Source organism: Brachycentrus maculatus, unplaced genomic scaffold (genome assembly GCF_059751285.1).
Source record: "Brachycentrus maculatus isolate JH-2025_06_01 unplaced genomic scaffold, ASM5975128v1 h1tg000166l, whole genome shotgun sequence".
In the NCBI taxonomy this organism is placed as follows: Eukaryota; Metazoa; Arthropoda; class Insecta; order Trichoptera; family Brachycentridae; genus Brachycentrus; species Brachycentrus maculatus.
This window is the reverse complement of record NW_028280919.1, coordinates 1,985,494-2,007,552: the sequence shown is the minus strand read 5'-3', so window position 1 is coordinate 2,007,552 and position 22,059 is coordinate 1,985,494. Positions and strand designations below refer to the sequence as shown.

Below are 22,059 nucleotides of genomic sequence, written 5' to 3'. Positions count from 1 at the left end.
TGCAAGCACAACCTTTATTCTAGCTGTAACTTTTTCTACTAAAAGGGTCACGCTCTTTCCGTATTTATGTTGAGGCGTGGTCACTTCGGAAGTAACTGGTAGTTACCTAGTAACTATACACGAAGCGTTATTAAATTAATGTAATTTGTTAAGAGCTTGATGAGAATAAAGAAGCCATAATGTTTGGAACCATGAACATTAGTTGTAATTATTATGTTTTTAACGGACGTTACAATAAATCTTTGACTAAACAAAAGGTTTTTTTTTAAATATTCATATGAATAATGATGAAGTGAGATTTTTTAGATGTTAGGTGCAGTTAAAACATAAGGGGTTCACTCTAGGTTTGTTTTTAAATGTAAGAGTTGCATTTTTTACTTTGTCTAACGTACAAGGTAAGATTAAATTTTAAAGTGATGAATTTAAGAATAAAGAAAGATACTATCCAAAAACTCGTGAAAAGTGCTCAGCGTTGTGTTCTGTAGTTTGCTTCAACAATGGCCATCACTGTGCGATCTTAAGTTAGTAAGTATGCATGAAAAATACCACCTCTTGTGAAAATTCCTAAAAATGATCACTGATTTGATGTCTTATAAGTACTTCATCCAGTTTACTGCAAAAATATTACTCAACGATTTTTTTTATGATTTTCTATGAATCTTTCTCGAAAGATATCTAGAGGAAGACCAAAAAATTCATGGATGCTACAGAAAGATAACATGATTCGAAGACATGGCCTAGGTGACGTTGTCCATGACAGAAGGACCTACAACCTGAGGACGAGGAGAGCTGACCCCAGCAGTCTACAAAGACGATAAGTTGGCATGGAGCCAGGAAGAAGAAGATCTATTAACAAAAAAAGTTTTTGATAGAATCGCATAGGTAATGGTCGACATATCGCTCACTCCTTTCAAGAACGTCATAAATGAAAATACTCGATATTTCAGGAGAACGTTTTTAAAGTTTAAAAATATAATACAATATTTTAAAAATAAATTTCAAGCCACTTATTGAACTTTTTACTGTGCAACAGATCTTTTTAGGTAAAACCTGAAGGTTTTTTCTCCATTTGAAACATATTTAGTATATTTAAAGAAATAATTAAACAATACATTTTCTTCAAAATGCAAAAACAACACTTTCTGCCTTATAGCGGGTAAATATTAAGTTAAAATTATGCCTCTTTTTCTGGGATATAGTAGGTACATTTTCTGGGCATTCCGAAAACATGCACAACTGAAAATTGACGATTTTTGATTTATGACGTTCTTGAAATGAGTGAGCGATATGGTACCATAGGTCAATATGACTTTTATCACCAAACACTCCACTGTCTCAAAGTTGGGATGTAGCCAGGAAGAAGTTCTATGATATGCGGGAACACCATTTGGAGGTGTGGTTATTTATGTTTGTACCTTGATCATTCTAACTCTCTCGGAAAAGCCCGGTCCGCACGTGACGCTGCAAGGGCTCCAGTCGCCCCATTCGGTCACCATGCAGTCCACGGGGGTTGGGGCGGGAGTCGTTCCGGACGGCGCCTCCAGGCGGGGAATGGGACCCCCGGGACTCTGCCCTACCATCGCATCTGTCCACACAAAAATACTGATATTAGAAACGATACCATCCTGCACATTGAAAGTTATTAAATTATAATACACGAAGACATAATAAAATATATGTGGGGCCGATAAACTCAACTATGTTTGGAGTAAGGTCCTTACAATATATTGCCTATACCCAAATTAACCAACTGGCTGACATACATAGATACATAAAATAGAACCCAGTCAGGGATCCAAAATGAATACTGAAAAATACTTAAAGTAAAGATATTTATGTTCGTAATTAGTTATATTTTGTCTTTTTTTCTTTAAACATTCTTCTTACTTTTGTTTTTTTTTTATATTCCTATTTACTGTACCCTTTATTGCTTTATATTTTCCATTTTGTCCTGTGTTTTCTTGTTTGTTACTTTCTTATCTGTTTTTCAGTATTGTTAACCTCAATCCCATGTCCGAAAATGAGTAATGGAAAGTACTCATCAGGAATATTATATATGTGCATTATGTTTAAATAAATCTTTATTCACAGTAAAATTGAGATAGTTTTGTTTCACATTTCCATAATTTTCGCACCGTAGTACAAAAAACAAAAAAAATGTTTTGCAAGAGAGGTTCTGTCAGGAAGTCTAGATGCTTCTGTATCAGATCCGGGAATGCGGTTGGGACAACTTTCAATATCCTGCACACTTAGCTTGTAAAGTTTTCCCGGTATTCTACAGTAAAACATGACTTTTACGTTTGGTTTTACGATATCACCCAAAGATGTCTCTGGTGCATGCTGTGCTGAAAATTTGAACGCTCGAATCGGAAAATCCAAATACCCCTTTTGTTCGTTTCTTTTACAAGGAGATACAATTTAAAGAAAGATAACTAAAAAAAATGGAATATGTATTACTTTTAATAAATGTATATGTATTTCAGGAATTGAACCTTGATATGGTCGGGTATTCTTGAATCTAGCGACGAAATTAATTACCTTTTTATTGTAAGCATTAAAAGTCTTTTACTATTTCCCCTACCAAAACATTTTATTGTTCGAATGATAATTTACGATGTTTTAACACAAAACACTTCAACCGGACATCAAATAAATTCTTTAATGATGCATTTTATAAATACGTATTTCATATTTTTTTCTGTTAATTAATAAAAAAATGTTCATATATATATCCGTATTCAAAAATCATATTAATATATATCATATCGTCTTCCAATAAAAACTAAATCTGTTTTCGCTTTTGGTTTATGATACATAAGAAATTTACCACAAAATGTGACGATTTTAACCGGATGATTGTCGGCTACATAGGCGAGGGTCGGCTTACATACGAGTAATTTTGGCTTGATGTTTTCGTTACAAGGTCAAATGTTAACAGGATTTTTGAATACGGATAGTAAGCAGTTTATGTTAATTACTTCTGATTCTCTCGGACGTCAATCGTTAAAAATTTTAATCCTCAAATAAATAATTAAAATAAAGTATCGTAGTCTTATTGTAAACGGTAAAATGATATGTCTCGAACGATGTCATCGCATCGCTTTATACCTACTGTTATTTTCCAGTGTTTACATTCTCATTTACGTTGAAAATAGTGTGGTTTTGTTTATTTTGTATTATTAATATTGACCGCCATTACGTCGTCCATATTAATGCTATTGAAAAGCGAGGTAAAGTAGAAAAAGAGGGAAACTATTTATGTACATAGCAGGGAAAATGCCACATCTAAACAAACTCGTCACGTAGAAAACTTTGAAATACTTAGCAATTAAAATGTATGATTTAAAATAATTTGAAAAAATTGAGCGGTTATCAAACAGTATTTTTAAAATGTTACCTACATATCAAGAAAACGTCGGGCACCTAATTAATTTTTTTAATTAAATTTATGTAGGTATCTACTACGTAATCTGCCATGTTTTATAAGTTACAAATCCACAATTTTTTATTATATGAGTTTCCGAGATAAGTATTCACGAAAAACTATGAAAGTTTTACAAAAAATAATCGAGTAAAAACTAACTCTGTTTTTAAATCTGCTACTTTGAAATATTCGCGCATAACTTGGTGATACATACCTACTTGTTTATTGTTTATGCGCTTTAATATATGGCATTGTCTATAAAATAATGTATGATACTGTCAAATGTTTGGATTTCGTGTAATATTCATAAAGCCTTTTTAAATTTCTGACCATAAGGTAATAAGTATATGTATGAATAAAAAACGATATGAAAGAACTTACAACGCTGACATTTCGGGATTGCATTTCCCCCTAGTCTTGTTTCTTTGTTACATTGAAAATCAGTATTGTCAAAGTCTTATCCAGCCTGCATCAAAAACCGATTTTTGATTTTCTTGTATTTTCGCTTTCCTGTTATTTTGAGAGTAGGTACTTAAACAAAATGTCGTGATTGGAAATCCGCCCTTAATTTAAAATTAAAATGTATCGCTTGCATGTTTTCGTGGGAAGCGGGTATTAATAAACGATCAAAAACAAACAAGCCTTCTTTATAAACATTGCTTTTGTAATCAAACTGTCAACTGTAATGAGTTAAGTACCGTTCGAACAAATGGAGGGAAATTATGATTTCTGTTCGATAGGAAAATTATTATAGATTTTCTTTGTTATTATTTCATTACAAAAGTAAAAAGTTTGAAATGTGATGTTATGTTAGTGATTATTTGATGCGGAAATAGATTGAAAGTATAGATTGGGAGAGGCGGGGGGAGAAGGAAGGGCGGTTCTGGCAGAAAGGTGTAACTACGGAATGTGTTACCACAACAAGGAAAATAATAAAGTTTTTATTTCTCATCATTATACGAGTATGTCTATTGTGAAGATATATTGGAATTTTAGTGTATTCTTGCTTTCAATGGTTCATATTCATTTAATACCAGCTTTTACAAATGCCTTGAATATCATTAATAGCGTAATCGTATTTAAAAACGAATCGATAATAATTTAAAATGTAATGAAAATTCAGTCTTCATAAAGAAGCGGCTAGCTTCGAAACCGGTAGACATTATAATTAAGTTACAATAAAAATTTATTTTTTGACATCTCATCAAAGACGAAGAAGAATACGGAAGTCTGGGCATTTACGGGGCTGACGACCGTCATAGGCTGGTTTAAGTGATCACTTTACACACGTGTAACATTCACCAATTCTACCCATTATTGACAACCACACTACTCAAATTCTTGGAAGTTCTGTATATATGAACCAATTTAGAAACCTTGTTCTTAAATCACTAGAACTTCACTAGAGACATCTATTGGTGAGATGTAAAGAAGCTTTTTACTAAGCAGAAACTCTTATATTAGTATGTGAGGTCCGAATCCTGGATTATAATCACACACATGAGAAACGCCAGAAAATACCATTTTCATTTTTATTATTTAAGATAAACTTAAAGAATAAAAAATAACACTAAAATATTTATAGTGATTATAAAACAAAGTTACATTTTGATTATAACATGGAAAATCGCAAAGTTAGTGCTTCAAATATAAATTATATATCAATAATAATTACCCACAAGCATACATCGACAAATAATTATTTATGATTTTTTTTTAAATATTTATATAAATAAAACCGTTTTTGCTGTACAAACAGAAAAGATCACCAATTATATTTCAAACGTTTTCATCTAGGGCTGTAGTACCATTGCTGCATATTACACCGTAAAAAAATATCATAAAATCCTTTTTAATTTATTTAAATAATTCAAGGGATTTATGTTTAGTGACATTTTATGTGCCAAAGAATTTTTCGGTTTAAGTACTGCTTGTTCTGCATTTAAAATTGTTATTTTAAGTGGTCATTTAAGTGGTTCGTAATTGGCTTAAGCTTTACATAGTGCACATAAATGTACAAATATGGAATTTAACAATTGGGCCAATACAAGCTGTTATTTAATAATTTTTATATAAATATTAAGTAATGTACCATAACCGATATTTTTCAATCCGTAATAAAAGTAATTATTTTTTTAATTATATTGTCCGCCTCCGTGGTGTAATGGTCAGCGTGTTTAGCTACCGTGCTGGAGGTCCCGGGTTCGATTCCCAAGGGGGGTGAAAATAAATATTAGTGATTTTACACTGTAATATTTATTTAATATTACCCTGGACTGGTTCCTGAAGCGCAAGAGTGATCACCTTGCCTTCATGTAAGTAATGATCAAGATAAACACTGCGTCAATTCGATGCAGTGCCCTGTGCACCATTGGGTGCGGATAAGGGTTATAAGTATAAGTATTTTTATTTTATTTTATTACACCTAATTATTTATGTGTTTATTTATTGTACGCTACACAATACATTTTAATAAAACGCAAATGCATTAAATGAAAATAGCGTTGTTTTTCAAATTTAGGAAAAAAAAATATTTACGCGCATTTAAAATTTCAAATAGAACCGTAATGTCTTTTCCTTAAATTTCCGTACCAACACACATCACAATATTTATTTGTTTTTTTTTTGTTAGTTACTTGTTTGTCATAAGTCATGCAATTACGGGTGTGTGGCCGTAATCGCATGACGATCTATTTCGTTTCAACTACCCTCCATTATCTACGATAATTAAAATATTAGAAATACAACTTACGGATTCTGAAGTTCTAAATGGCATAGATAAATTTTATAATAATCGACAGCCATTGAATTTGCTAATAATGGTGTATTATTTTATTCTTATCCTGTGTTGTACAATCGTAATCAATCATTTTCGACAATAGAAACAATGTTTTTAAGTGTTTATCTATTGTAACATCATATACCTACGGGGAAAGACTATTAATGTTTCAGGATATTATTAGTCTAGATATAAAATATACAATGGATTTTGTGCGTGCATAAGTAGGTACAATACCTGTGAAGGTACCTTCGTTGACTATTCGACTGAAATATTTTTTCTAAAACAATTTTTACACTAAATACGTCGAACGGCGTTACAGTATCTAACGTTATTAGCCCTTTTACAAGTCACACGTCGCTTACTCCTTTCAAGAACGTCATAAATCAAAAATCGTCAATTTTTAGTTGTGCATGTTTTCGGAATGCCCAGAAAATGTACTATATCCCAGCAAAAGCAGCAATTTTTTAACTTAATATTTACCCGATACAGGGCAGAAAGTGTTGTTTTTGCATTTTGAAGAAAAGGTATTATTTAATAATTTTTTTAAATATACTAAATATTTTTTGAATGTACAAAAAACCTTCAGGTTTTACCTAAAAAGATCTGTTGCACAGTAAAAAGTTCAATAAATGGCTTAATATTTATTTTTAATACACTGTATTACATTTTTAAACTTTAAAAACGTTCTCCTGAAAAAACAAGTTTTTTGATTTATGACGTTCTTGAAAGGAGTGAGCGACGTATCAACCATTCCTCAAATATAACATCCCTAATTTTTTTGTCCTGACATTTCTTAGTGGAACTGCATTGTATAGAATAAAATAACAACTATTTCGTTTTTTTCCACATAAATTGTATTTTATAGCTGGTCAAATAAAATTTATGTGGAAAAAACTATATACAGTATGGCTGTCCAAACTTAAAACACAGTAAGGGACATTTTTTTGTAGTACGTTCTTTTTGCATTTTTGGACTAAGTAGATTCTTCTTAGTCCAAAAATGCAAAAAAACGTATTACAAAAAATGTCCCTTACTGTGTTTTAAGTTTGGACAGCCGAGTAGTTGTTATTATTACCTAGAATTTGTTGCGGTATTTTTTTTTTGTAAAAAGGTTACAAAAAAAATACCGCAACATGGTTTTTATTTTATGATCATTTATATATTATATTATTTGTCTTAATATACGGATTATTATTTTTTTCCTCAAATTTAGCGTTCAAGAGCCGAATCAAAAGAATGATATTACCTTTAGGATTGTTAGTTTTTAGCTTTATACTTATTATTGCGATTTTACAGGCAATTAAAATTTTTAAAATTCTAGTTATATTCCAAAATGTCTAACTTGCCAATAACTGTCACTGGTAGAAATATTCAATTATAAAAATCTTTGTAAACGAGAAATACTTTGAAATGAATTGAGTGCATTGACTGAACTCTGCTTTAAGTGTCAATAACTGGGATCTTTACCCTACTTTCGTGGTCGTGTGTGCGTTTCACGAACATTTTCTCGAGATCCTCAAATACAAACATGTCACTCTTAATTCGTAATTTCGTCTGTGACCTGACATATTTCTTCGCTTCTGAAAGCATTATGTCAATAATAAAAATGGCACGTGGGGAATTAAACGGGTCGTGACGTCACCCTCAAACGTGACATTCTGCGACTGAAGTCAATTAGGCTATTTATAAAGCTTCTCCAATATTGTTCAATCAAATATTTATTAAGTTTAATTCGCGAAACATTATTTCCTATCTCGCAAAGTCGAATTCATTTAGTGGGGCGATTGGGGCGACACGTAGAAATGGCAGATCGTAATTCATCCAATAAAGTGCTAGTTAACATTCTCGGTGATTGAAATAATTGCATTACTTTGCCTATTACGTTTTAAGTTATGTGGAATGTATTTGTTAATTTTTTTTATATATTTTATATTAACATAAATTGTATACATTTATTTATTCCACAATTTTTAAAAACATAAAAAAAATATTTTGCAGAGACCCACCAACCCACCTTGTGTGTCTTGTCAATGGAGTTCTTTTTTAATATTTTTTTTATTGTTTTTAACCATTTTAATCTAATATACACAAGAAAACAATTAAAAAATTAAGAACATATGTATTTTACAATTTTCATAAAATTAACTCTTGATCATTTACCCATTCCTTTTTTTTTACCTTTGTTCCATATTTTATTTTGACCTCTAACATTCGTCGGCAACAAATTAAAAATGTTCGGAACGATATAAAATATGTGTGATTGATTCCCAAAGGAGGTGCTACTTCCTTCCTGGTGTTAAGAGTTAATACATTGTTAAATTGTGTTATTATTGCTCACATTTTTTTTGAAGATAATACTCAAGTTCCGAGACGAACCCCCGCACTTCATGTACAGAAAATAAATAAGTACATTGGCGTGCTCATTGCTAAAAAGCAATATCTTCCAACCAAGCAAAAAAAGACTAGTGATATTGGTCGAAACGTCTGATACCATATATAGCTGTTTGTAATCAAAGGGTAGATAGTACTTGAACATTTAAAAACACATAAATTGCATATTGATGATAATAAGGAAGGCAAAGGAAAAGGGGAATTTTGGGAAGGAGGTAGAGGGAAAAACTAAGGGAGGACAAGTTACAACTTCAGTCAAACAATTATATGGTAAAACTATTCATAAAACTTTTTCAAATACCGTATGAAAATGATACGGAATGCGTCGAAACACGTGTCACTATAGATTTTAAGAAATAGTTGTATTTACTAAGTGAAACTTAAATTAGAAATGAATATATTTTACCACAAAGGGACTGCCGAATCAATTGATGAAATTAGTGTAAAAACCCTACCTCGTATAACTGAGCACGTGTTGGAGCAGTCCTCTTCCGTGAGGAAGTTGTTCCGGTTTCCCTTACATCCGTTGTAGGTGAAGGGCACGCACATGAGCTTCATGGGGTGGAAGGCCCAGCGCTGGTAGGCCCCTCTGCATGGTCCGGGATCCGCCTCCTGCATGCATACCTCTGAAATCAGATACAAGTACATATAATACGTAAATAATTTCTCCGCAACATTTTGGGTATGTCGAAATCCTTGATAACAAATCTGGGTTTGTTCATTTAGGAGTTTTTTATACTATAATATATTGAGTGTGTCCAAATACTTGTACACAAAATTTGGATTATCTCCAATTACAGGAGTTATTTTCATATTATTTTTTCTCATGTGTGTGATTATAATCCAGGATTCGGACCTCACATACTAATATAAAAGTTTCTGCTTACTAAAAAGCTTCTTTACATCTCACTAATAGAAGTCTCTAGTTAAGTTCTAGTGATTCAAGAACTGGGTTTCTAAAAATTGGTTCATATAAATAGAACTTCCAAGAATTTGAGTAGTGTGGTTGTCAATAATGGGTAGAATTGGTGAATGTTACATGTGTGTAACTAAAGTGATCTCTTAAACCAGCCTATGACGGTCGTCAGCCCTGTAAATGCCCAGACTTCCATATTCTTCTTCATCTTTGACGAGATGTCAAAAAATAATATAATATATTAATATCATTTATTAATAAAAATTTATTTTCAAAAGGTTTGGGTGTTTTTGATGTGTTTTTTTACATTTACATTCCCTATCCTTACTATCCTACCTGCAGACAAGCCTCTAACAATACAGACTTTGCGCTTTATTCCTTTTTAAAAACTACACTTGGATAGCTTGACTCTGGCCAATGTCTACGCACAACGGATTCTTCAGTTCTTTGAACACGTTTTACGTGTCAATGAAGATATCCTGGAACGACTAGTTACGATTGGTAGACTGGATGGGAAGAGAGGGAGACTAAGATCCCCACACGATGGACCGATCAAGTTAAGTCAGCAACAGGCACTTCGGTAGTTGGAGTTTTACGTGCAGCGCAGTCAAGGGATATCTGGAGAAGCGTCATTCCTTCGACAAAGGTCACAACCCTCAGTAATGAGAAGTAAGACGGAGAGAAGTCTGATGGGGGCTATGTGTATGGTAATTCGTGGCCTTTACGTTTGGCGGTGGGCATTTCCAGCTTGCAATCAGGCCTGTTCAAGCAGGACGCCTTCTACATCATGTCAAGTGATAACTGATCACGACCTTCAATAATGAAGAGTAAGACGGAAAATAAGTCTGATGGGAACTCTGTGTAATTATGACCCTTACGTTTGGCGGTGGACATGTCCAGCGTGCAATCAGGCCTGTTGAAGCAGGGCGCCTTCTACATCATGTCAAGGGATAACTGGTCACAACCCTCAGTAATGAGGAGTTGGACGGAGGAGAAGTCTGATGTGGGCTATGTGTATGGCAGTTCGTGACCCTTACGTTTGGCGGTGGGCATGTCCAGCGTGCAGTCGGGCCGGTCGGAGCAGGGCGCCTTCTGCGTCATGTCGACGCGCTCGGCGCACGTGTCGCGCAGGGCTGGCGGCGCCAGGCTGAGCCGCATGCGCACGCGCGCGCCGCGCCCGCACGACACGCTGCACGCGGACCAGTCGCTCCAAGGCGTCACGGGGCACTCGGGGTCCGGCTCGTCCTCCGCCCCGCACGCCTCCGCCATGCACTTCTGCTTTTCGACTGTAAAGGGAGATTATGGATGATACAAAAATTTAGTTCATCACGCAACTTAATTCATTAAAAAGAAATGATTTTCAACAGAAAGTCCGTCAGGACGCCTAAATGCTTCTGTATCAGATCTGGGAATGCGATGGGACAGCTTTCAATATGGATGTATACCATATACATTGTGAACATTACTATTTATCATTAGAATCCCAACTGTCCATCAAACCTCCTCCCTTAGTTTTTCCCTCTACCTCCTTCCCTAAACTCCTTTTTTCCTTTGCCCTCCTTATTATCATCTTTTGTAATTTATGTTTTTTTAAATGTTCAAGTACTATCTACCCTCTGATTGCAAACAGCTATATATGGTATCAAACATTTTGATCAATATCACTAGTCTGTTTTTGGTTGGTTGGAAGTTGCTTTTTAGCAATAAGCCCGCCAATGCACTTATTTATTTTATGTACATAAAGGTTAAATAAATATATAAATACGATTTTATTTATTGTTTCGGCGTTCACTTTGTGGTAAGACATGATGAAATTGAAAATGAATACACTTGTTTTTTACTACTTGAGTTTATTTTATTTATTATAACGACTAGTTTTGGGAGCTATACTTTCATATTTAGGTCTAAATATAATATAAAGATGAATAAATAATTATCTGTTGAGTAATATATCCAAAATTAAAGGTTTATTTGGTTGAATTCTACATTTATTTATGTATATGTTAATACGTGACGCGTTTCGTCTTAGGACATTATCAAACACTGACTAAAAATATTTACAAAATGTCCTTATATACTATATACTATAAGGGACATATACATAAATAAATGTAGAATTCAATCCAATAAACCTTGTTTAATTTTGGATATATTACCCAACAATTCAATATGGAATTCTACCAACTGTCTGCAGTTCCAATAAATAAAATAATTATCTGTTCATTATTATCATAAGGACAATTAGATTCATTCCTCAACCACATTAACACACTTCATAATAATATTAAATTTACTATGGAAGAAATTACGATATTAGCCTAAATTTCCTTGATTTATCTATTGAAGTAATAAAAAATAGATTCGATTTTAGTATTATATTCTGGTTGCTTACTTGTGTTGACCAGCGGGCACTTCTTCCTGCCCATCCTGTCGAGGAACTGCCTGGTCCTGATGAGGAAGCCGGGGCCGCACGTGGCCGAGCACTCCGCCCAGGGCCCCCACGGGCCCGTTGCGCACACGCCCTCCCCCTCCCCCTCCCCCTCCCCCTCCCCCTGCCCCTGCCCCTGCCCCAAGGAGCCCCCCACGTCCAGGCTGTCGTCTTCACTAGAGGCTGCGCCGGCCCTGCAAAAACATCAATCATTTTACTTTGTTAAAATACATTTTCAGGCTTTACTCGCAAACATAGAATTCAGTAAGAGACCGGCTGCGTGAAGGGCTACACGTCTCTCCTAGCTCATATTTTTTTTAGAAAACATATTTACTGAAAAAATATTTTTATCATTACTTTAAACCTTTTCTATAACTCTTTTCTTTTCAAAACTTTATGTGTATTTGTTTTGAAAAAAAACTTGTTTGTTACAAAAACGGTGTTTTAAGAAGAAGAAAAATAATCAATAAAATTAAATGTTACCTGGGTTAAAAGAAAATCAAGTTTATTGACAATTGTGCCTTAATTATTAAATTAAATATCGCATGGGAGACTATGGAAGAATGTAACAAGGGATGGTTGTAACAAATGTTTGACAGTAGTGAAATAATTTATCCACCTCTGTAGTATAGTGGTAAGTGTGTTAGGCTACCGTGCTGGAAGTCCCGAGTACGATTGTCAGGGGGTTTAAAATAAATATGAGTGATTTTCACTCTCGTATTCACCCTGAACAAGTACAAAAAGCACAAAACTGATCACCTTGCCTCCATTCAATTAACGATCAAGATAACGTTGCGTCGATACGATACACTGCCCTATGCACCATTGGGCGTGGATATGGGTTAGAAATAATAATTATAGAAATTTCTTTATCACCATTTCATTGCTGAGTTTCATTTTATTAGTGCCTTCCGCTGTTACAATCGTCCCGACCTTTCCATCAAAATACAATAAAATTAATCATTTAGTTAGCGAGTGATACAATATTATTTTACATCATTTTTTATAACATTCACACCCGAAAGCTTAAATAACTTTATTTCCTTCTAGGTAATTTTTTTATTGATTTCATCAGTTTTTTACTGAATTTTCCTAGTTTCCTCTGATTGTACGTAATTCATGTATCGTCAAAATGTAGCTGACAACCATTTGGGTTTCAACTATATAAATTTATTTTAAATTAAAGTTTTACTTAGTAAATACCACTTAACCACAATAGTGGTATTTACTAAGTTAAACTTCAATTAAAAATGGAAAGATTTTACCACAAAGTGACTGCCGAATCAATTGATGAAATTATCTAAATTTCAGCTCCATCCGCACGAATTATTTTCGTTTTAAAAACATATTCAACCATATAACAGCAGTCAATATATATATTTTTTAAATACGTGTAAAAGGTTGAAGCATTATTCCAATCGCAACATGTCAATCTTAATAATGTCCCCCCAAGAAAGCTGTCAGTGATAATAATAGAAAGCATGTAGTCATACTATCATTTTTGTCGTTTCCTTTATACGAGTAACCAGCGCAAGTACATTGAGCGATCTATAAATGGAAAAATGTTATTTCTATATTTCTATAGAGTTGTTCGGTATACTTATACATTAATAATACCCCATTATGCTTTATATCTACACCAATACGGCAAAATGTACTATAATGAATATTTTACAATACTATTTCGTGTATAGCTGCTGCAGTCTTTCCGCAGTGGAAAAATAGAAACTCCAAGAAAACTTTATCGACCGTGTTTTCTCAAAATAAAACTTATTACGGAAATACAGATTCTTATCACGGTTTTGTAATTTTAACAGTATTTTACCTGTTTTATATATACCCAGGAGGTTTGAATGAATAGTTTATTGTCATGTTATTATGACTTGTCATAATAACATGACAATAAGTGACATGTCAGTATCAATAATTTGCGGAAAATAACTTAAGAAAATGCATGTTTTTGCAGCTTGTATATTTATTTATTGGGAGTGTCAATATGATGGTTTGTAGCAGACATTCGTAAATTACATCTTGATAGATATTATTTTTTATTTAAACTTCATGTGCAGAAAATAAATATGTACATTGCGGGCTTATTGCTAAAAAGCAACATATTCCAACCAACCAAAAATAATTATATTGGTCAAATCGTTTGATACCTTATATAGCTGTTGCTATCAGAGGGTAGATAGTGCTTGAACATTAAAAAAATATATACTTAGTACAATTTACTGTTGTATTAATTTAACAACTACATTATATATCGTAGTCATACAGGAGAAAGTGACCAAGTGCATTTTTTACAAAAACGTAAATATTGACTATTTGATATCTTACTAGTTTAATATTGCCCTGAAAAAAAAATGTAAATGATTTTAAATTTGTAAGTATAATATATTGACTTGTTTAAAACGACTAACTGCATTGATGTTTATTTTCTTGCCAAGCAAAAGTGACTTAAATGGCCCTCCTGAACATTTTACGTTTTGATAGTTGGTCACTTTCTCCTGTACGACTACGATTTAAGTAAATATTTATGAAAATTAAAAATTGATCATTATAAGAAAGCGAAAGAAAAAAAGGGAGTTTAGGAAAGGAGGTAGATAATTAATCTACGAATAATCCCATACCAGGCATTTGATATGTGTGACATGTATGCATAATAACTCCATCAATTTTGTTTTTACAATTATTTTTATAATACCAATTGTTCTAAAATATGACGAAAGACGCGTCAATAAATGCGAGCGATAATATTTCCTAGTTATAGTAAATTCGCATGGACCCATTAGTAATGGGAGGCAACACCCGCCCTTGGCCCGGATGTCCACCGCCCTAGCTGGGGCTGCCGCCCCCGCACTGCTACACCGCCCGTAATAGGTCACGCGGGTCACGCCATCAGACCAGAACAATGACGTCAGTGGACTAGAAACACTACGCTACTGATGCGTTCATAATGACTGTTTCAAGTATTCCGCGTAGGTACTTCAAGGACTCGAACCGCGTCACAAGACTGCACAACACGGCGTGCATAGTGCTGCTTGAATTATCGGCAGATTGTAAAATTGACATATTTTCAGTTGGAAAACCAATGGTTTCGTTGTTACTCCCAACGCGCTTCAGACCCTGTATTCGTTAAGTAGCAACTTACTTTTCTCTAAATCCAGATAAAATTTTACGTAATTGAATGTTCAGCTTAAAAAATTATATTAATCGAATAGAATCCATACAATCAAAATTTATTTCATATTTTAATTTTAGACGGATGGCTCAAAGCAATGAATTTATGAATTTACCCAAGCTCGTAACACGTAGGAACACTGCTGACCTTATTTTACCGTATAAAATTTTAAATAATTATATAGATTACCCAGAGTTTTTATCACTCATCAATTTGAGAGTCCCGGGAGCACAGACCAGAAACAAAAATTATTTAAAATCCTTAAAATGCACACCAAGTCCTACCAAAATTCATTTGTAAATCGAGCCTGCGATATGTGCAATGTAATGCTTAATGAAATAGACACCAATAATGTTTCTTTTAATAAGTTTAAGAGAAATATTGTTGATGTCTTTTTGACTAGTTGATAAAGAAAATTTCTATTATTTGATAAAAACATGTAATGTAAGTTTATTATATAGTTATACTTTTATGTACATGACAGTTTATTTTTATTTTTAGATTACTTAAGTGAATACTTCTAATTGGAATGTTATTTTTTTGAAATATTCTGTTGGTTTTCCAATAAATAAATAAAAATAATAAAAAAACGTTTTTGCATCGGAAATAATAAGTTTCCCTTCGAAATATTTACATGGCTTTACGTTGTGCTGCCTTGGCAGCGACCATATTTATCGCCTTTTACAATCAAAAGACTATCCTATTACTGACAAACAATTTTTCAAAGAGCTAAGGAGATGCTTTAAAAAAAAAACAATATGTACAAACTTCTAGAAGGTGCTGGACAAAAAAACGTTCGAAAACCAGTCATCGGTATAAACAAATCATTATACTGTGTATACAAATTATCAGTATCGCAAGTCTTAAAATGGAATATTTCACCAACCGATACGGAATATCACAAATAGTAATGAACATAATACACCTATAATATCATATCCGATGCCTATATCGGTATTATTACTTATTTACTTTCAAGAATCTTACAAATCGAAGGTTTGCCTGATATTCTGGTTCGATCCGATCAATTCTGAGCCCTGACGGACTGTACATAATTTATTGGACCGTGTACACAAATTATTGCACAATGTTTACAAATAATGCTTGTATCCCCAAATTACAGTAAATACACCTATTATCCCACTGTGCCTTTATACCATTGATTATGGGTGGACTATCCTTTATCAAAGTGAGCCGGTTTCAAAATTCCATTATCAAGAGCTTCCCTATTTTTTTGTTTAATTAAAGTAAACAAGTATATTTTATTCTTGTTATAGACACAAATAATTCAATATTATTTCGGGTAAATCTAAGAAACTTGATTTTGAGATAGGAATAAACTTGTCCCATGGCGAGGTTTGAACCTTTAAATCAGTATTTCTCAAAGTACATGTTAACGGCTACTTACGTGCGCTCTGGAAGTTTTTAAAAGACATAAAAGTGCTGAAAAGTGAGCAATATGTCTTTATTCCTTCCCTTTTTCTATGACGAGAATAATCTGGCGATTCTCTTTTCTCCTTTAAACAGAAATTTCGATAAGGAGGCGCCAGACTAAAAAAGTTTTTAAATCTGTGCCTAAATTCTGACTTAGAGCAGGCGACACTAACCACTGAATCTTCTACAGCCATATTTTACCTCTGCAGACAACTTTGTTACAACTGTCCCCTGTAACATTCATCCTCGGTTTTCCCTACGTGCAAATAATGGATAAATATCACGATGTGTGATTATTGGCTTATAAATTAATATGGATAATTACAAGACTAATCTGTACAGAACTAAGGGAGATATGAAGGTTTAAACTTTAGATATTTGAATAAAACGAAAAACGTGCGTTCGCATACGTCATCAAATTTCCGTCATCGAACGTTGTATGACGTCATATGGTTTATTGTTTATGGTTTATAGAGCTATAATAGTAGTAGTGTGGTTTATTTGTTTACCACTACACTACCATTTGTTATACAAATATGAGGGGGGGGGAGTGGGAGGGTGGACCATAGACATCAACAAATAGAGCCACCAATAATTCAGCAATAACACCGACATTAAAATAACTCCATCGTTTCTGTGGCGTCATTCATTGCCAACTTACGAAAATAACGTTTTTTCGAAGGCGAATTTTCCAAAAGAAAATGATGAATGAAAAAAATAATTATATCGGCTGTTATAAACACAAAACGAGTCTAATACAACCCTTTATAGGTTGAGTTTGTTAAATTAGATATTCCTCCCGTCTGACAAAGATCCATTGTGGAATCTTAAAATAATTTATGACCTCTCTTACGAATTTGTACATGCATCGAAATTTGCTTTTTTGCATATTAAAAAAAAAAAACACCGTTGATTCCCTCTAATATGAAGGTATGTGTATTGATTTTCTCATCGTGAATAATGACCATAACTCACACGGCAAATAAATGGCACTGTGAATAGGTTTCACTAATGAGTTGGGAGCGCCGACTGCTGGTTCAATTTGAAGATATTCTCGAAAAATAATGTTTCACCATCACGCCATTGCTGTGAAAACACTCGTGTTTTATCTAATTACTTATAAATCTAATCAATTAAACACTACGCCTGTGATTTAATGGCCCAAGAACCATAAACTACTTTATGGCGTCAAAAATATTGCCGTAATGTATTTATTTCGATTAGCAAAAAAATGACAGTCGACCTTAGAGGTCTCCTGGAGTGTGAACTTATTGTACTTGGACCTTTAGATACCGATAATTTATAGAAGCGACACAATACATGTATACCAAGCCATAATTCAGAAATCACTAAATATTATAGATAATAAATATTGTGGTTTGACGGAAAAAATTAATAAGTTTGATTTTCTTTTAACTTTACAAAAAAATACTTGACTTAAAAATCTTTAAATATGGTACATAAAATTGTTCATTAAAACTGTTCCAGAAGTCTTCTTTTCATCTCCTTTAAAACCTGTATTATATGATTGTATGTAAGGTTCGGACCTACAATACAAATAAAAAGAGTCTCCGCTAAATAAAAACTTTCATAATTCCAATATAGATGGCTCACATATACTAGGTCCCAAGATTGATCAATATATCTAGAAGTTCAGAAAAATTGAGTACTGTGGTTGTCAATCATGGGTAGAATTGGTGTTGAATGTTACACGTGTGTAAAGTGATCACTTAACCAGCCCATGACAGGTCGTAAGCCCTGTAAATGCCCAGACTTCCATATTCTTCTTCTTCTATGTGTCATAAATATCGTTTATATAAGCTTGCCCAAAAGTAGGGTCTTAAGTTAATTCGTCACTCACGGGCACTCTGGGACGTCAGCTACACACATCTCCTTGGAGACGATCTGCCTGTTGCAGCCGAACATCTGCACCTTCTCGGGGGGCATGGTGTAGGAGCGCGTCCTCATGCGGAGTCCCTTGCCACAGGTCACGGAACACGGGCTCCAAGCGCCCCATTCTGTCACACCGCACTCGGCTGCAAAGAAAACAGCTTTTATTCAAATACCAACAAATGGATCATTCGAGCCACGGTAATGTGGATATAGTCCCGTGAACGAGATCATATAGGCCCTATTAGATTTTTTCTACCTCCTCATTTATTGGTTTTTATTCTTGAAGATTTATTTTATTTTATTGTTGATTCTTATCATTCTTTTGTGTTGCCATATTATTATATATAATATGATGGTATACGTCCGCCTCCGTAGTGTAATGGTCAGCACGCTCGGCTACCGTTCTGGAGGTCCCGGGTTCGATTCCCAAGGGGGGTATTTATATGACACAGGGGGTGCGTTTATATGACACAGTGCCCTATGCATCATTGGGGTGCGGATAAGGGTTTTATTATTATTATTAATATATGATGGTATGGTTAGATGGTTAGCTGGAGTGACGCTTAGAGACAAAATAAAAAGTTCACGCCTTCGTGGAAGCCTGGGTGTTACAGACATCAAAAGTAAGGTAGAGGAAAAGCAATTGAGATGATATGGACAAATAGGATGCAGAGAACCTGATCGTATTGGGAACCAGACAATCTTCGTCGAATAACATCTAGAGGAAGACCAAAGAATTCATGGATGCTGCAGAAAAAAAACATGATTCAGTAAGGTAGAGGAAAGGCAATTGAGATGGTATGGGCACATAGGATGCAGAAACCTTGATCACACTGTGAACCAGGCAATCACCGTGGATCTTCCTCGAACAACATTAAGAGGAAGACCAAAGAATTCGTGGATGCTGCAGAAAGAAAACATGATTCGAAGGCATGACCTAGGTGACTGCCCACGATAGAAGGACTTACAACCTGAAGATGAAGAGAGCTGACCTCAACAGTCTACAAAGACGTTTAGTTAGGATGGAAGAAGAAGATTATTTACAATTAATCCTAGTCGTACAGGAGAAAGTGACCAACTAAAAAAACGTAAAATGTTCAACAGGGCCATTTTAATCACTTTTGCTTGGCAAGAAAATAAACATCAATGCAGTTAGTCATTTTTAACAAGTCAATATATTATTCTTCCAAGTTTAAAATCGCTTTAGGATTTTTTCAGGGCAATATTAAGCTAGTAATATATCAAATAGTCAATAATCACGTTTTTGTAAAAAAAAATGCACTTGGTCACTTTCTCCTGTATGACTACGATATAAGCCAAAAGGGTTGCATACTCCATTTTGAGGTTTGACTTACGCCTAGAAGAGTCTTCGGTGTTCTCCGCCACTTCCAAGACCAGCTCCTGAAGCAGAGTGTCGTCACAGGTCCTGGGGATGACGCTCTCCCGGTGCAGGTACAGCTTGGCTAGGGGCAGCATGACGTCACTCTCCGAGTCGTAGAAGGGGGCGCGTGGGTCCTCGGGATATTTGGTAGTGATGCGGAACATCTTCTCTCGAGGTTTCGTTTCCAGATTTGGGGACTGGAAAATGATGACATTTTTAATTTATGATATTATTAATTTAAGGAGCGAGTATAGATAACCAAAGTTAGGCGACAGAAAAACATAATATTTTGTAAACATCCAACTTTCATGGTTTCTCAAAAAAGTTTTTCATGTAATATTTCACGATTTTTTAATGTACCTATACTATGATTTCTTTCTTCGCCATAGCCCAGGCTCCCCAAAAACACTCACGATACAGCACACGTAGTTTTATTATTATTATTATTAACATATTATTAAATTAAAACCAATATTTTTAGCTTTTCCACTTTATTTACAAATAAAGTGGAAAAGCTTATATAGGTTTTAATCTAATAATATATTAAAAATGCAATTCCAGGATAATTAAAATCTATTATTATTATTGTTTATGAACTGAAATGAAACGGAAAGTTTTTTATAATATTCTTTAGTTTTAAATTTTCATCGAGTTAAAATCGATTTATCGGTTGAAACCAAGGGAAACATTAAAATGAACATTATTCTTTTTATTTTTTTTATAAAACTAAATTATTATGTAATAAAATAAAGTGAAATAATTTGTTTGAATTTTCTTCTCAAAAAATTATTTATAACGTTAAACGAGGATTATAAATTATAACTTCTTTGGAGACGGTCTGTTGTGAATAATTAAAATAATATGTAAATTTAACACTAGATTCAAATTTAATTACGCTTTTGCGTGCAATCTGTAAGGTTTCTTGGGCAAAATGATCAATGGTAATTTGAACGAATTGAAATTATTAATTTCGCTGCCGTAATGCCATAACTGCGTGACGAATCATTAGCTTTCAAATAAACAACCCGACTGTCTGATCACATCAAACAATATCGATATTAAAAATCCACAATTAATAACGGATCTTCTTGGAATAACATTTATTGGAAGACAAAAGAACTCTTGGACGCTGTAAAAAAACATGATTTGAAGGCATGGCTTAGGTTACGTTCCCCAAGATAGAAGGACCTACAACCTGAGTACGAGGAGAGCTGACCCCAAAAAGTCTACAAAGACGATAAATTGGGATATATTGAGATAAATTGGGAGCCAGGGAGAAATATATCAAAAATCCATAAACAAAGAATGATGTCGATAGAATCGCACAGGCAATGGTCGACATATCGCTCACTCCTTTCAATAACGTCATAAAAAAAAATCGTCGTCAATTTTCAGTTGTGCATGTTTTCGGAATGCCCAAAAAATGTATAGTACATTTTTTGAGACAATAATATAATATGAGACTATATGATACGAAAAATAAAGACATTTACGGGCGCCCTGTAGCCCTGTAGCGCTGCCCCGGGCGTCATATATCAAAAATCGTCAATTTTCAGTTGTGCATGTTTTCGGAATGCCCAGAAAATGTACTATATCCCAGCAAAAGCGGCATATTTTAAACTTTATATTTACCCGCTATAGGGCAGAAAGTGTTTTTTTTTGCATTTTGAAGAAAATGTATTGTTTAATTATTTTTTGAAATATACTAAATATTTTTCAAATGGAGAAAAAACCTTCAGGTTTTAACTAAAAAGATCTGTTGCACAGTAAAAAGTTTAATAAGTGGCTTGATACTTATTTTTAATACATCGTATTATATTTTTAAACTTTAAAAACGTTCTCCTGAAAAATCAAGTTTTTTATTTATTTATGACGTTCTTGAAGGAGTGAGCGATATGTAGGTCAATATGACTTTTCTCACCATATAAGTGACTCCACTGTCGGTTCCAGCATCCCAGGGATACAAATCTATGACTAGATCCTCGACCCAGGAACAGTTCTTCATACACAGATCTAGACCGCTCACGCCAACCACCCAATCTGGAGTTGGACCTGACGAAAGAAAAAATTAAATATAAGTGGGACTTTTATTTTTAAAAATTACGACATTCCATATGACTAGGGAATCCTATCCCGGGATACCGGAAGTTTTTCTGTCCCGTTGATTCCGGAGTTAGAAGGTTCCGATCTCGGGGTTTTCGGGATTAGTGTATTTAAAACTTTAACCGT

General features: G+C 34.0%; 2 protein-coding genes across 2 annotated transcripts in view; one reads left to right on the top strand and one right to left on the bottom strand.

Moving 5' to 3' along the window:
• LOC148308439 (phosphatidylcholine:ceramide cholinephosphotransferase 2-like) overlaps positions 1-22,059 on the top strand; it is a 129,124-nt gene that overhangs the window by 41,540 nt on the left and 65,525 nt on the right. The window lies entirely within an intron of this gene.
• The window catches only part of fat-spondin (extracellular matrix protein f-spondin), a 33,118-nt gene that overhangs the window by 2,235 nt on the left and 8,824 nt on the right, over positions 1-22,059 (bottom strand). The window contains exons 6-12 of the mRNA XM_088261761.1: positions 21,752-21,882; positions 19,805-20,027; positions 18,418-18,592; positions 11,906-12,135; positions 10,551-10,799; positions 9,053-9,223; positions 1,416-1,585 (exon numbers count right to left, since the gene is read on the bottom strand). Coding sequence (XP_088117887.1) covers positions 1,416-1,585; positions 9,053-9,223; positions 10,551-10,799; positions 11,906-12,135; positions 18,418-18,592; positions 19,805-20,027; positions 21,752-21,882 — 1,349 coding nt within the window. The remainder of the gene's footprint in view (positions 1-1,415; positions 1,586-9,052; positions 9,224-10,550; positions 10,800-11,905; positions 12,136-18,417; positions 18,593-19,804; positions 20,028-21,751; positions 21,883-22,059) is intronic.